At 41.7% G+C, this 17,131-nt stretch overlaps 1 protein-coding gene across 1 annotated transcript in view; it reads right to left on the minus strand.

Moving 5' to 3' along the window:
* The window catches only part of CCDC146 (coiled-coil domain containing 146), a 63,136-nt gene that overhangs the window by 12,842 nt on the left and 33,163 nt on the right, over positions 1 to 17,131 (minus strand). Inside the window, exons 4-11 of the mRNA XM_028745694.2 lie at positions 13,084 to 13,166; positions 11,404 to 11,613; positions 10,478 to 10,535; positions 9,047 to 9,223; positions 8,834 to 8,907; positions 7,813 to 8,040; positions 6,538 to 6,724; positions 1,716 to 1,811 (exon numbers count right to left, since the gene is read on the minus strand). Coding sequence (XP_028601527.2) covers positions 1,716 to 1,811; positions 6,538 to 6,724; positions 7,813 to 8,040; positions 8,834 to 8,907; positions 9,047 to 9,223; positions 10,478 to 10,535; positions 11,404 to 11,613; positions 13,084 to 13,166 — 1,113 coding nt within the window. The remainder of the gene's footprint in view (positions 1 to 1,715; positions 1,812 to 6,537; positions 6,725 to 7,812; positions 8,041 to 8,833; positions 8,908 to 9,046; positions 9,224 to 10,477; positions 10,536 to 11,403; positions 11,614 to 13,083; positions 13,167 to 17,131) is intronic.

Consider the following 17,131-nt stretch of genomic DNA (forward strand, 5'->3'; position numbering starts at 1 on the left):
AAAAGGCTACCACACCGCGTGCTATGAGTTGCTCCTCGAAGTCAAGTCGCAACTGTATTAACGGTGTTAAGAAAAAGGAAACAAACTTGCAAGACGTTTCCGTCTTGCGAAGCAAGCCCATAGGGAAAATCGTCTTGCGAAGCAGCTCAAAAAACAAAAAACCCTTTCGTCTAGTGAGTTTTTTGTCTTGCGAGGCATTCGTCTTGCGAGGTACCACTGTATTGTAAGCAGCTATGCCAATTGTAAGCTGCCCCCTTGTACTCCTGAACAGCAATCCTGCCAGTTCTGATAAGCTTCGTTTTACTCCTATACCCACTCTGGCTAGTATCCTTCTCTAAAGGGTGTTAAGGAAGCCATGGCAGTCTGTGTTCTCTTCAAATCTCCTTAGAGACGGTAAAGAAATTGCACCGGTCATAGATGTCAATGGAGAAAGCTGCCACTATTCCACCAGCTCAGTGAGGAGATGTTTGGAAATTACATAAGCATAAAATTTACAAACTCCATGTTTATTAATGGTGTAATGCTCCTGTTACTCTATATTTCATTTTTATAAGCTTTTTTTTTTTGCTACAGCATTGCATTGTAAAGCATTGTGCGCTTGAAGGTAAAATAAACTGGATAAAAACTCATCCAAACTCAGGAATACACAAATTTAAACTACAACACTCCACAGGCTGGAAGCAGAGTGGGTGAATGGCTAAAACTGTAGAATTGTTGAAGGTTGCTTGACTAGATTCCTTATGCATGTGTGAAGATTTAACTGAATAAAAGGGGGGGGGGGTTTCCTTCATTTCAGCAGTTTTCTTCCATATCTCGTTTATCACAAAGATGCTAAAAAGAGATCACTGGATGCTTTCATACAGCTGAAAGAAGAAAAGGAGTCTGATACAATGCCTGAACTACAACTGTTTGTAACGGCATGGCACATACAATGACTACACATACACTGCAACATTCTTTTGATGATCACACATTTGGTGCAATGTGACCTCAGCAATCTGTGTACTAAAACATTTTTACCCATTTCATGGCTATTTATGACAGTATTAGAGCTTTTAAACCAGGGGTAGTCAACCTTTTTTAGGGACGCGGGTGGCGCTGTGGGTAAAACCGCAGTGCCTAGGACTTGCCGATCGTATGGTCGGCGGTTCGAATCCCCGCGGCGGGGTGCGCTCCCGTCGTTCGGTCCCAGCTCCTGCCCACCTAGCAGTTCGAAAACACCCTTAAGTGCAAGTAGATAAATAGGTACCGCTTTATAGCGGGAAGGTAAACGGCGTTTCCGTGTGCTGTGCTGGCTCGCCAGAGCAGCTTCGTCACTCTGGCCACATGACCCGGAAGTGTCCTCGGACGGTGCTGGCTCCCGGCCTCTAGAGTGAGATGAGCGCACAACCCTAGAGTTGGACACGACTGGCCTTTGGGCAGGGGTACCTTTACCTAGTCAACCTTTTTATACCTACCGCCCACTAATGCATCTTTCTTGATGGTAAAATTTCCTTACCGCCCACCAGTGCTCAATGGAAGGAGGATTCAGCTTGTGCTGTAGAACCCCCTACCGCCCACCCAGAATCCTGAAACGCCCACTAGTGGGCGGTAGGGACCAGGTTGACAACTCCTGTTTTAAATGGACACAGAGTTTTGCAGGACTTGTATCTTAAATCTTGTAGAATGGAAAAGAACTAGAAAAACATAAAATATGGGTCATGGTAATAACATACCTCCTGGGCCAGATTTCTCTTAATCATTTCTACTTCCCTCTGGAGCTCCCTTCGTCTTTCTAGTAGTGTCCCATCATCTTTTGGAACAGCATCTAGCTAAAAAAGGGAAACCTGAGACAGTTAACATATGCAAAAGAAGGAAACGGTGGTATTTTAACATAGACTGTACTTAGCATCTTCCTTAAACATTAACTGAATTAAAGATTACGATTTAGGAATGTAGGTACACATTCCAACTGCAGAACATGGTGGGATTTTTTTAAGTTTGTTAAATGGCTTGCTAAAGGATGCTAGAAAAACAACCATCACAGCAGTTGATGTAGGTATTACAGCTGCAACCTGGAACCATGTACAGTGGTACCTCTGGTTAAGAATGTAATTCATTCTGGAGGTCCGTTCTTAACCTGAAACTCTTCTTCACCTGAGGTACCACTTTAGCTAATGGGGCCTCCTGCTGCTGTAGCACCATCACTGAACGATTTCTGTTCTCATCCTGAAGCAAAGTTCTTAACCCGAGGTACTATTTCTGGGTTAGCGGAGTCTGTAACCTGAAGTGTCTGTAACCTGAAGCATCTGTAACCTGAGATACCACTGTAGACATGTTAAACTCAGTGGGATTCCATGGGCTCTAAATATCAAGACACACAAGACAAGCACCAACTGATCTGTAATAACCACCTGATCCATAATAATCACAGTGCTGACATATGATATATAATGATAGGCTGCTATTGTAAGCAAACTTAGTCATGCAGATGTGTGTTGGCATAATTTGTACTGTGGTGGCTGAAATACCTTTTGACATGGGTTCTAGGTGTCCTAAACATGCCACACCCTTTCTCTGCCTATTTTCTGTATTGCATTTTCATGTTATGGTGATGCCAACTCATCAACTTGCAATATCACGGCATCATTGTACCCCATCACTTAAGGCATTTTTAAAAATATGATTGCCCTAATACGGATTTTTTGGAACTTGCTATCTGTGAATGCCCATCAGTTTGCATGTGCAGAAATATTTACAGATGGGCAATTTTCCTAATAACTTCAGTCCATTAGACAGTTAAGCAAAGCTTTCCAGTATAATTTTAAAATGCCTGGCAGCTCCTGGGTTACTTTACACAACTGAGCGGAAGGCATGATAGAAGAAATATGGAGATCTTGTAAAAGCTACTATTTCAACACTCCTCCAGTATTCCATTTCCACTGATAATGTTGTGGTTGGTTCTTTTGGCTTAACTGCAGCAAGATCACATAGCCCAAAATGTTACTGACACACACAATACACTTTACCCCTGTTGCCCTGTCTGCCTTGGATTGACACGTTGCTGGGAAAAGGCACAACTGCACAGTAAGCAGTTTCACAAGGGAATCTGGCATGATGCTCTTGTGAAATAACTGGTTTGTAGGAAGTGCTTCTGTCACAACCTGTTTCCTGATTCTGTGAATGCTTATTCATACAATACTTCCCACAAGATTGTATGCAATTGGGTAGAACATTGCCATGGCATCAAAGGGAATGGTGTGGAGGGGGGGGGGAAGCATTTTCATATGCTTTGTTAGAGTTCCTTTAAAAAACAACAACCTAGTGACACAGTTGTAACATTACTGTAAGAATTAATCAGCAAAGCCGTCAGTTTTGTGTAGTTTCCTATATGTTACCCTCACTATAAGGCCTGGCTCTTTCTCCTCTGCATTCCGCCCTCTTGGCTTCTCGGTCAACCTTATGCCGAGCCTCCATAAATATCTGGAGTTATCTGGTTAGACTACATAAAAAAGTTATACATTATAACTCTATTCTTCCAGGCCTAACATATGGATTAACATTTAGAGTGTTTAATGTGCACCAGTCCTTGTTAGCAAGGATAATTTCCTTAGGCATCTCTAAGGTTTTTAGGTTATTGATTGGCCCAAGTCGCCAGGGAAATAATTTTCTCAATTATGTAGGCTTTTCTAACTATTAAACAGTAGATCTCAAGTTTCCTGGGAAGTCCAGGTTCCCACCTCCCCAACATACTTATTGAGAAGTCCGCTCCACTTCCCAGTGGGGAGGAGTTGCGGTGGACCGCGTGGCCACCCACTCCCCACTGGGGGCGGGGGACTTAGTCCCCCGTTGCCTGGGGGATCCCAGTCATGTCAGAGCCCGGCCAGCCAATCCGCTGGCCGGGGGGCGTGGCCGGGAACCTTTAAACCACGGAGCGAGCCGGAGGACTTCCTCTTTGGCTTGCTTCCTCAATCACCCTCCCTCCCTCCCTATTTTGCAGGTTAGGCACTTGCTATGGACCTCAGTTGGTCGCCTTGGTTGTCCAAGGGGCCTGGTAGGAATTTTTCCACTTGGCAAATTGGCACTGGCCACTTGGTTTTCGCCTACCTCGTACCAATCGTCACAACTTTGTTAGGGTTGCGGTTAGGCATTGTTTGACCTTGGGGGGGGGAGGTGTGGCCATCACCTGCCCCTCCATGCTTAAGGGTATTCCGTTAAAGGAATCTGGGGGTGTTGCTCTTGTCTGAAGGGGTCAGGGGGCTAGGGCCCTAAAACAACCCCGATGGGAACACCTGGGGGAGTTCGAGTTGGTTCTCATCGACAGGGCTCCCCCTACTGGTGGTTTACCCTTACTAGACTTCCTGTGCAGCAGGCAGGAGTCAGATATAGTCGGGTCCAATCAATGCCTAAGCCAATACCGCTCACATTCTGTAATTCAATAAAGTTGTGGCCAAATTTGCCCAATAACATAAACCTAACATCCATGTCCTTGTGTGAGTTATTTCCCTACGAGGGGGTGGCTGTGGGGTCTCGACATGCAAGTCACAATTTGAAGTAGTAAGCAGCGTGGGATGGGACAGAACATCTCTCTACGCAGCCAGGCACACAAAAGCACACTTGGGCCAGGTGCCGGGGGTGGGGGGCTCCTCTGTGTATTCTGGCTCCCTGTGAGGGGTCCGGGGCAGACCCCTGATGGAAGGCTTCATGGGTTGGGTTGACTCCCAGGGTATAAAGGGAGGCTCATGCTTCCTTCCAGTCTGGTGTGCATCAGCCTTTAGGAATTTGCACGGTTGCAGCATCAAACTACAGTACAATCTAGGCGGGGTGGAGTGTGTGACACAGTCTGAAACTGTGAAAAGCAGAATCTACAGATTTATCACGGGATGTTTTAGTTCTCTCGAAAAGGAACATATCATTCCTCTAAATGCAGCATTCAGTAACCTTCAAAGCCAAACACAGCCAGATTCTCAGTTAGCCGAGTTTTAGTTTTTACTGCCATAGCTTGCTGATATATTTTCTTTGCTTTTTTGCCATGGCTTGCTGATACAAATATTTTTGCTTTTTTGGTCTCCTGTTGCTGTTTGTTATTCTTTAGAATAGCAAGCCCTTGGTTGTTGTGGCTGCTTTCGTGCTGGAATTCCATGTCACCTGGCAAAAGCTGGATGTGTTAATGATTGTAGTATTCCAACACTGCCACAACACTATGCACACACAATCCTGTGTGTAGAAACATTTTCTCTTTTTTGTAATATATATTTTTTTCTATATATAGTTACATTTGTGACTCAACAATTATATTCCAATTCAACAAAACTAGTGACTTCTTGTTTATAACTCAAATTACATACAACTGCGTTTTAAGGTTCTGTCTTATCAGATTTCATCCTCTCTAACATGTTTCTTAATATATTTTGCTGTTTTCTTACACTTCAAACCCCGCTGGGAGCTTCGCATATGGGAAATAACTTTTTTTTAGACTAGAAATGGTTTCCAGAGCCCTTTAAAAGATTCTAAATTTGTATCTTTTATCAGTGCTTGCAGCTGTAGTCACGTACAAATACCGTTAAGGCTTTCTTTGGGATTTCACTGTCTAGTTTCCCCAGCAGGGAGGACTGTGGTCTCTTGGGAAAAGTCACTTAAATCTTTTATTAATTTCATTATATATCATGTCCCAAAAGGCCTTTTGCCTTCCTGCAGGTTTGATAGAATGACCTCTAACAAACTTTACATTTCCAACATTTGTTTAATACATTTTTGTACATTTGAGGTAGCTTCTTTGGGATTAGATCTATACATCATCTTGTAATAGTTTTCTTTTAGGCCATAACATGCTGTAAATTTCATTCCTGTTTTCCAAAGCTTTTCCCAGGCAGCCATATCTATATTACGTCCAACAATTTTAGCAAATCCATTATTTAAACCTTTTTTAATAGATTTTGTTTAATTGATGATACTGGAACCAATTACCCACTAAGTTTTGTATTTTGTTGAATTTTTAAAGCTTACATCCTGAAACCTCAATAAATCTCTATATAAAGCCTATTTGAGTTGCATATTTGTTGATTTATGTGCACAGGCCTCCATTGGTGATAACCATAAGGGAATCTTATGTTCCAGAAGGCTTTTAGTTCTCTTCACACCTCCATCAGACCCCTACTTATATAATGATTAAGAAAATCTTTATTTTTATTGACTTTGTCATACCACAGATATGAATGCCATTCATATTTTCTGTCAAATTGTTCCAAGTCTAATAATCTAGTATTTCTTAATGTTATCCACTCTTTTAAGCAAGTTAAACATGCTGTTTCATGATACAGTATGAAATTAGGTAAGGTGAAAACCTCCTCTTTCTTTAGCATCTGTTAAATTCTTAAAATTTCATTCTTGGTCTCTTTCCCTGCCAAATAAATATAGTTATGTCTCTTTGCCAATGTTTAAAACAGGTAACCGAATTAATTACTGGCACAGTCTGAAAGAGAAAATGGCATTGTGGACACATTTTCAAGCTAATTTTAACCAGGAAAAATATCTCTAATCAAACTTATTCATACAGACCTCTAATTGGATTCTCTCATGATAGGATCTGATTTGCTCCAAGCCCTCCTGAGCTATCTTCAACTGCATCTCCATCTTTTTAAAATTTCTGAAATCTTTCTCTCTCTCTCTTTGCATCCGACTCAAAGTGTCTTGCAGTTTCTGCTTTGTCACAATACAGTTACGAGAACCCATTTCTAAGATGGCCCTACAGAAGTGTACAGAAAGGAAACAAAATGCACAAAAGGAAGCAAAAGTAAAACTGGGCAAGGAATAGGTATAAACAAAACCACTGAATTCCTGTTATTTAAATTGCTGCGATTTGTTTTGCTATTTCTGTGAGCTGCCCTGAGTGCATCTTGATGTAAGATTTATAGGAATAAACAAAAATACAGTTAGGAACAGTGGGAGTACAAACTATGGTTGGGCAGCAGTCAAAATATGAAACCAGCAATCACTTTCAAGGACACTGATTCAACTTTACCAGCGTTACAGCATTTTTTGTTCCACAAAAGAAGCTATGTCAGTCTGTTGCAACAAAGCCAAAAGCTTTATGGAGTTTCATGTTTTCCAGCCTTATGGAGATTAATGCTTTCCAACCATGCCACGTGATCCCTTGGGATTCTGAAGGAGTTTCTCAATGCGAAGATTATCCATGGAAGACAGGCTACCTGAAAGGCAACTTGCCCATCATTGCCACTTTTTCTTTGCAATGTGGTGCATTGTAGAGCATATTACCAGTTTTCCAAGAATGTCAGTTAAGCCCCCACAGACCTATTTACTGAGAGCTTGTGGCCAAGAAACAGTCTTGAGATCCTCTGCAACACAGAGGGATTCTATAGTAGATCTGCAATGGGAAACTGTTTCCTGAAGGTAGTAAGTTTGAAAATCACTGGGCTTGAGGTCACTTCACCAGATGCACGAAATAATTTAGAAAATTGGTAGGCTCATCTCACCGTATCTACCAGTTTGCTTGACCGTATTATCATCTGACAAATAAGCTGATCTGCTGATTTATGAGTCATTGAGAAGTTTCTGAAGATCCACAGGGCTCCCTGTAGCTGCTTGTTACAGCAATAAGCTGGAAAAAGAGCATTCACTCCCTTTTTATTTCCAGGTCCAATTCAAAGGTGCGGGATAAGATATTTAAAACGATGTACAGTTTAGTACTGGAATATCTGGACAGGAGTCTTCTCCCATATACGCATCTTGGAAACACAACCTAGCAACCCAGTGGAATTTAGCTAGCAAAACGGGTGGTGAAAGACAAATTCCTCCTGTGAAGGCAAAACTTACCTTTCTGCTATGGCACTTCCTTCATTCTCTTTGTTCATTTCATGCATTTTAGTAAGAGAGATAAATTCTCGCTCCTTGCTTTCCAGCAAAGCCTTTTTCCCATCCACCTCTTTCATCACATCATCCTTTTCTTCTAGTGCATCGTCATTTTTAGCCTCTATTTTTCTTAAGGACTCAAATATCTCCCGTGCTTCTTCCTGAATTGCCTTTCTCCTTTTCTCCGTTTCTCTGTAGACAATTGCAGGTGTTTATATTAGTAACAAAACAGCTCTCTGCTCACATCCTGTCATTATACAGTGGTGCCTCGCAAGACGAAATTAATCCGTTCTGCGAGTCTCTTCGCCTTGCGTTTTTTTCGTCTTGCGAAGCACGGCTATTAGCGGCTTAGCGGCTATTAGCGGCTTAGCGGCTTTAAGAAAAAGGAAACAATCTCGCAAGAACTCGCAAGACGTTTCGTCTTGCGAAGCAAGCCCATAGGGAAATTCGTCTTGCGGAACGTCTCAAAAAACGGAACACCCTTTCGTCTAGCGAGTTTTTCGTCTTGCGAGGCATTCGTCTTGCGGGGCACCACTGTAATAATAATAATAAAAACAATACAATGCTGAAGAATTTTCACAAGGACTGTTTTGTAAATATGGAAATGTTGTGGAAATGTAGAGAACTGAACTTAAGAGTGGGAAAATTAGAAACTAAGAGGAACTGATATGGACAGATTTGCCCATCCTTAATTGAAACGCAGAATAACTGAGTGGGTTGGGAGGCACAAGCGCAGCAGTCTCCATTTGCCGCTCTCCCTCAGGCTGATAAACGGCTTGGGCTGGCCCTTGGAGTCAGGAGGGAAATATAGGCACTCTCTGTCCCAAACCCTTAGCGCAGGTCAACCCACAAATATGAAACGCTTTATAACTAACCAATAATAATAGTAAATTTAAAATCCACTGTGCCAAAATCCGCCATATGAAAGTCAATAAATATACATAATACTGGGCAAACAAAAAACATTAAGGAAAGAAACCCATACTGCATTCTGCGGTTTATTTTGTCCATATCCTTTCCGAGCTGAAGAGGAATGGCTTGAAGACGGACAAGGTCATCCTAGTGATAAAAATATAAACATTAGTCTACACAGACTGAGGTTTTATGGAAAAGTACAGAACTAATATTCAAGTTGTATCAACTGGGAGCACACAGTGGTGCACAGCTACACAGACTAATGAATATATTATTGAATTACTTTTATTTCTTCTTGCTTCCGAAATAGTTCCTCGAGTTCTTTCTGATCCTTAGTAAGGCGTTTGTGTCTTAAAGAAAGATCATCTTTCAGTGCTCTGATTTCTTGCCGCCTGTGTGTAGTTTCTTTACGAAGCTCTTCACAGCTTTCCCTCAGAGCCTTCATCCTCTTATCAGCATCCTTTGAAAAGCGAAAATTAGTCACTTCATGTTTGGAAAGTGGAATGCACGAATTAGCAAAACATTAAAACATGGTTATTCTAGAATGTATATTAAAATAGTATTTTAGGGGCATGCATGTTATTTGACCTGCAATATTACTGCCTGTTTAGCTTCCCTATTACAAAATCTCTCAGTTGTGTTGTAGACTTGTTTTGTGGCAGTCCCTCATTAGGGTCAGGAATAAAAAGGGAGGGGACTGCGCCTGTCTCCCAGAGTTCTTTGCTCGCATGCCTCCGTCCTGTCGGTCGTGACCCAACCCATTCAGTTCATCAGCAACCACCTTAAATTGGATGGGATTGGTAGATCTCCACCTCTGGGTTTTTAGGGATGTGTTTTAGATTAGGGACATATGGAGCAGGTCTCCTGAAGGCTAAGGCACAGGCAGGAGCAAAGAAGCCAGTCACTGCTACTACTGTTAAGTGCTACTGTGTTTTTGGGGGGAAGGGGACAAAAAACATTTGAAATGAAACTCATCACAAACTATAACTTTGGTGGTATTTGGCTGGATTATTTGGAAGATCATATAAATGCTTTTGCTCTTCTTGAAGTTTTGTAGTTTTCTTTCACTTTCAAAATTGTTTGCCCTGCTGTACCTTGTTTTCTCACTGAAAAAGCCAAATGCAAATGAATAGAAGCAATGCAAGCTACCACAGGGCAGCTCCACATTTATAAGTTTCCCAACAATAACATACTAAGCCAAATCTTGGCTTAGTTCGGTGTGACATGGCAGCAAAAAGCACAAAGTGGTATAAGCGCCTCTCCAGAAGCCAACAAGCTTGTGTAGCTTGGTTCAGCATGCCTACAGCTCCCTGTAATCTACAAAGTGCAAAGAAAGTCCGTACACCCTGGTTTCAAACCCTGGTTAACCTTGGTACACATCTAATGCTATACATGGTTCAGAATTTTACATCTCGAAATAATAAGAAATGTCAAGGAAAGTGGTAAGCATAGCTATCAAAACTATCCCAGGAAATATGGAAATGGAGATAGGATAAAGTGCCATATTTTACATGATGTATGAACTTAAAATACTTTTCTCCCTTAACTACTCACAAGATGGTGGCTCAAACCAAAAAGACTGAACAAAATATAGCCTAATTTACACAGCAAATGTTGGTGGTCATCTTTAAGGTGCCACATTATGCTTTGTTGTTTTTATCCAGCCAAGTGGCACAAAACTAGGCGTCACAGGTAACATGAACATCTTACTTACAGTAGCTTTTGGCATTCTTTTATACTCCCTTTCGATGAGATTCTTGTCTTCTCGTAAGCTACAGGAAAACAGCATAAAAGATCATTCAACTCATAATGTCAATGAGGTGATTTAAATATCAATTATTTGCAAGCACGTACCCTTGAAATGCTTCAATATACAGCTAAGGAAAACAAAAGGGGCCAAAATGAAAGGCTAGGTATTGGGTTTGTTAAAATAATTTAATAATACTGAAGTGTCACAATTTTGGATTTACTCACTCATAATATTCGTATCTGCAACAACTAGTTTCCAACATTTTGTCTCTGGGATGGGGAACCCGGGCTCTTCAGTCAGTTGCTAGACTCCAACTCCCATCAGATGTCTCAGAGCAAAATTATACATTACACTTAATGGGCATGTCTCCCCCACCTCTTTAATTAGCTGCAAATGTGGGGGGCAAATGTTATTGGGACTCTGGTGCATAGAGAAGGGAGTTACATCCCTTCCGCCCAAGTCACGCTCCCACAAAAAAACCTGCTTCCTTCGTGGCTACAAGGCTTAGAAAAAAGTTTCCAGTAGCCCCCATGCAAACATTTTTCCTAAACCTCACAGCCATGCAGGGGGTGGGTATGGAATTTATCCCAGTAACAATTGCCCTCCACACCTGTAATTAATTTAAGGAAAACATGAGACATATCTGCATGCTACATACTAAGTGTAACATGTAGTTTAGCCCTAACTTCAGCTGACTGCCTTATCTGATGCATCCACTTTTCGTGTCCTCACCAGGCAGTTAAAGTCCAGTGGCTCCATGCAGCTCCACTCTCCCTGCCCTAGGCTACGCAAACCAAGGGTTCCCCATTCGTCAATCAACTGGATAAGTGACAGTCATTACTCCTTGGTACACAGTTCGTATTGCAGATAGCCACTCCAATATTATCTACCTGTTCAACTTGTACTGAATTTCATACTCCCTCTCCTGAATCGCATTGTATTCATTGACATATCTCAGGTACTGCTGTCTCAGTTTGGTGACCTCTGAAGAATATCCCTCTGGAAACTGATCAGTAGTTTCAAGTATCTGCTCTTGCTGCTCTATTTCGACTGTGAAACGTTTGGCATCCTGTAGCAGCTGAATCTCTGCTTCCTGTAAGCTGAAGCAAAACAGCGATGTTGGGATAAAACACATATTTATGAAACAAACCTTCAACTACTATAATTGAAAGTTATTGCAAATCACAAATATTATTTCATATCTTTGGAGCACCATATATCTACTGTATTTTTCGCACCATAGGATGCACTTTTTCCCCTTCAGTTAACCTGGTCTGTGACCGTTTAATAAAATTTGATTTGATTTTGATTTTTCCCCTTCAAAAATGAAGGGGGAATGTGTGTGCGTCCTATGGAGCGAAGACAGCATAGCCCCGCGACCCTCTGCCGGCTGGAGAGGTGACGCGCGGCTATGGCAGGAGCCTCTATAGCTGCGCGCCACCTCTCCAGCCGGGAGAGCGCACGCGGGGCTAAAGAAGCACTGCTTACCCTCTCCCGGCTGGAGAGGTGACACGCAGCTATGGGAGGAGCCTATTTAGCCGCGCGCCATCTCTCCAGCTGGGAGAGCGCGCACGGGGCTAAAGAAGCCCCCCGCGACCCTCTCCCGGCTGGAAAGGTGACATGCGGCTATGGCATGAGCCTCTATAGCCGCGCGCCTTTGCGCTGCTCCCCGACCTGCTCTTTGGGGCTGGTGGTGGGCTTCCCCCCGCCAGCCCCAAAGAGCAGGTCGAAAGGAACCTGAAGCCTGGAGAGCGAGGGGTCGGGCCTGAAGGCGTCTGAACGGCACCTTGTTTTAGAGGGGGAAAACAAGAGGGGGGGATTTTTTTTTCTTGTTCTCCCCCCTCTAAAACAAGGTGCGTCCTATTGTCCGGTGTGTCCGGTGCGAAAAATACAGTAAGTGACAAAGGCAAAGAAGTCAGATTAGATTATTGCTCTATTCATCTAAGAATGTAAGTTTTGAAAGTAGGGAAAGACAACCAATAGGGAAAAAGGAGGAACAGATTTCTTATTATTTACTGCATGGCCAACATTGGGAATCAAATGCTGAGATAAATCTTTGCTTTGTACTCTTTCTCCCGTGTATGCATTCAATAGAGTATTATTTCCATGCTTACAATATTAAAATTTTAATGAAATAATATCTGAAAGCAGGAAACTGTTGTCTAACTGTCTTTTACAACCTTGAAACACTTAGCCTTGAGGTCAATGATTCAACAAAACTAGTGCTTTGGTGAAAGAAATAATCTTCAATGCTGTTCAAATATTTACATAAATATATATGGAGCATTTCTGTAAGAATTTGACATTCATTGAGAACAGTTTAATAACTGGGCACAACCACCAAAGACGGTGTTTCCTGGCTTTTCCAGAAGACCTAACTTTGGAATGATGCTAGATATAGTGAACAAAAACACACTCTTTGTCCCCCCCCCCCCCCATTTTTAAATTTGAACAGTTTTTCTCAGTATATTTTATTTTACTTGCTGTGTTACAAACACATAATTAGCACAAATATTTAATCGCTAGAAATAAGTACTCACATTACATACAGAAAGGTCTACAAAGCGTACCTTACTAGGGTATCATGCAGAACAGTGTACTTTGCCTTCAGTTCAGCCATTCTGGTTCCAGGGATTTTTCCATCATAAAACAACTAAGAAATGTAAGAGTGACAATTATGAATTTACTTGAATAATTATTATGAAAAGAATCAGGCAACACTTTCATCTATCGTGAAAACAAAGTGAAACTTTTCACTGTATCTAGCAACACGCAGAAATGATTACATGCCTGGGGTGATTTGTTTCACAACTTGTGGTATAAAGCTTCAGTATATAAAAAATTAGGTTCTCATTGCTGAGATCTCAATATTGAGCTAATCCTCTTGGAAGGAATTTTATATCATTTTCAACACTCAAGTACTATTAGCTACCATTTTAAAATACAAAATTCTTAAATTTCAATTCCAGCACAGTTTCCCCCAGTCATGGAAGCGTGTGAAAATTTGCTCTTCCATTTGTGAAATTTATTTCCAAGCTATTCAAATTAGGCCAGTATGTAATTTCTAGGATCCCCTCTGAATTTCTTTTTTAAAATTGATGTAATATTGGCTGCTTTCCTGTTTTCAAGTATGGTGGCTGATCTTAGGCACAAGTTACATATTTCTGATAGAAGATCAGCAATTTCATATTGGAATTTTTTAAGATCTTCCAGGTCAATCTCATCCAGACATGGCAAGTTATCATTTTTCATTTTGTCAATAAGAACTTCAAATCATGCCACCACTATTTGTCTCCGTTCCTCATTCTTCCAGTGGAAAACCTTCAGCTTTCTAAAGGAAACCTTATTGACTCCAATAGCTATTTAGATTCTGCTCGTTCACCACATTTGCATCCTCATGACCCTGGTTTTACCCTTCCTGATCTGTGACATACATTCTAGCACAGCTTCTAATATTGTGGTTTTAAACAACTTTTAAGCCTTTTGGAGAGATTTGACCTTCCTGACTTTTCCTTTCAACTTCCTTTTTAACCAATTTCCTCATCTTTGGGAAGTTTCCTCTTTTGAAGTCAAATGTGATGGGGTTGGATTTTCTTGGCAATTGTCTATTTACATATATATTGAATCTGATAGCACTGTGGTCACCGTTCCAAATCAGTTAATAAACTTTTACATCTTGCACCAGTTCATTGGCACCACTTAAGTTCAGTGTCACTGTCCCTCTGGTCAGCTCCATGACAAACTGATCTAGGGTAACTGTTTAGGGTATCTAGAAATTGTACTTCTTTGTTGTGACTAGGACACAGAATCATAGACTCACAGAACACAGATGTACCCAGTCTATGTGTGGGTAACTGAAGTCACCTACATCACACCCTCTTTTTGGATGCCCTCTTGAATTCATTCTCAATCAAAGGGAACATTTCCTCCTTCCTTAGATTGAGGCCCTCTGTTGCCGTGGGAACAGGAGAGCTGTCAACCTGAGATTGGGATGCAGCTATCACACCCACCAGCCAATCTCATCTTAGCTTCTCTAGGTCAGCCACTTTGGCCTCAAAGGAATTAACTTGTTCCCTGAAAGGGTGTGTGTGTGTGTGTGTGTGTGTGTGTGTGTGTGTGTGGCATTCTATGCAATAAACTGGAAAGCCACCCCACCCCAGATGGTTTTCTACGTGAATAATTATTTTATTTCCTTCTTACCCAACATAAACCAGCGCTGCTAACAAATAAACGTTGTTACAGGAAAGTTTAAACTGGCACCAGACCTTAGCTAGCAGTTTTAATAGAGGTTACCAGTCGAAGCAAGCACAAACAGGTACTGTATCACTTTGATTTTTATTCAGATTTGCGGTAACTACTGTGCAAAATATACGTGGCTGCATAAAGGTACATGGCAAAGGTACAGGAACCATTAAAATGATGATAAATTCCTGTTTGAGTACGAAATGCAGAATGTGGCCTTTTGTCAGGAATGTATAGTTTTGCAATACAAAAGTTTTAAAACATGTATTGCAACACTACATACCAGGGACATAAGTCACCATCACAAGATACCCAAAGCTTGCAATGTGCCATTTTCCAAAATGTGTGCCATCTGACCAACTGTATTGGGACACACACACACACAGTGAATCTGAGTCTGACTCACTTGTTTTCCTTTTTAAGAAAACTAGGCAAAAGTACCATTTCCTTTACACAGGTTCGAGTAGTAACACAATCTAAATGCCATGAAATTTGGGTGTTACAACATCCTGTGGCACTACTGATTCAGGGAACTATTCTGCACTGTGTGAACTGATTCGGGAACTGGAATTGCCTAGAAATGATGTTATGGTTAAAACTAAGAAGATTGTAATACAGTTGCAAAAAGAGAATAACTTATCCTCTCCTTGACTTATCCTCTCATTAGTTTTGACTCTCTTCCCTTCACAGATGCACTCAACCCCCAGGTTTTGTATTTAGCAATACATTGTATTACACATTGTAACAAAGGCAACTCAGGTGGCAGTTCTTATCTTTGAAAGAATTACAAAATATGATTCAAATGTGCCTCTCTGGGTGACACCTTTGTATTTTTATTCATTAATTAAAAAATAAGCTTTCATTTCATCAGCTTTCTCCACCTCTCAATCTGCATACCTTCCAAAGTTTAACAAATGAAAAATAGGAATGGGGGCCCTCCACCCCCATTCCTGCAAATTTCAGCCAAACTTTCCTTTCCTTTAACCTGCCGGATTTTTTCTCATTCTCTGTCCCCCACTTTCTTGTTGTCTCCATTCAGAGGCCATCCTTCAGGGAGCACAATGGAGGTCGGGGTAAAGGATGAAGGCAGGAATTTGTATCCGAGTGGTACACTCAGTGGCGGACCTACATTTTTGCAACCAGCAACGAGACCTGGGTAACCACACTGCTTCAGCGAAGTTGTTCCACGACAGATCACCACACCTTTACAACATCTGTGCTACTGTGGCTATTGTTGAAATACAGACAATAACAAAAAAATATCAAATTGACTCATGCAAATCAAATTGGGTCTCCTAGACCCAACATTTTAAAGCAATGTGAACTAAAGTCGCTTCTGGGGCCCCTCCAGGATTATGGACCCTGAAGCTTAAGCTTCAATAGTTTCATAGTAGATCTGTCCCAGGGTATAGCAAGAAACATGATGGGGCACCTTTTGAACTCCACTTCTGACTGAAAAATATACAGTATTGGGCTGACACTTTCTCCAGTAAAATAAAAAATCAGTGATCAAGGATCAAGGATAAGCAAAGAGAGCTAGCCAACAGAAAAGCATCTAATTATCACTTAGTACTGAGGCCTTGGAGATAAAATGTAGTTGGCAGTGAGCAGGAAATAGCCATCGCACTTGAAAACACATTTTATTGCAGTACTTTGCTTGCCTCAGTGAAAAAATATAATTACATAAGTAACAATAACAGCCTTTGACATCACCATATGGTAAGATAAGGAAGAATAAGATATTTATATGAAACTTCCACAGACGTTACAATGTCTAGGTCTCTGGGCTTCCGCTTTGGACTCCAATTCTATGCTTGTTAACCCTGCAGTAAAAACCCTCAGTAAAAACATGATGACTTACTTCTGAGTAAATATGCATGGGTGGCGCTGTGGGTAAAAGCCTCAGCGCCTAGGGCTTGCCGATCGAAAGGTTGCGGTTCGAATACTCGCGGCGGGGTGCGCTCCCGTCGTTCGGTCCCAGCGCCTGCCAACCTAGCAGTTCAAAAGCACCTCCAGGTGCAAGTAGATAAATAGGGACTGCTTACTGGCGGGAAGGTAAACGGCGTTCCGTGTGCTGCGCTGGCTCGCCAGATGTAGCTTGTCATGCTGGCCACGTGACCCTGAAGTGTCTGCGGACAGCGCTGGCTCCCGGCCTATAGAGTGAGATGAGCGCACAACCCTAGAGTCTGGCAAGACTGGCCCGTACGGGCAGGGGTACCTTTACCTTTACCTTTTATGAAACTTCCACAGACATTACAATGTCTAGGCCTCTATGCTTGTTAACCCTGCAGTAAAAACCCTCAGTAAAAACATGATGACTTACTTCTGAGTAAATATGCATGGGATTACACGGCCAGTTAGCATATGTGTGTTAAT

Source organism: Podarcis muralis, chromosome 10, assembly GCF_964188315.1.
Source record: "Podarcis muralis chromosome 10, rPodMur119.hap1.1, whole genome shotgun sequence".
Lineage (NCBI taxonomy): Eukaryota > Metazoa > Chordata > Lepidosauria > Squamata > Lacertidae > Podarcis > Podarcis muralis.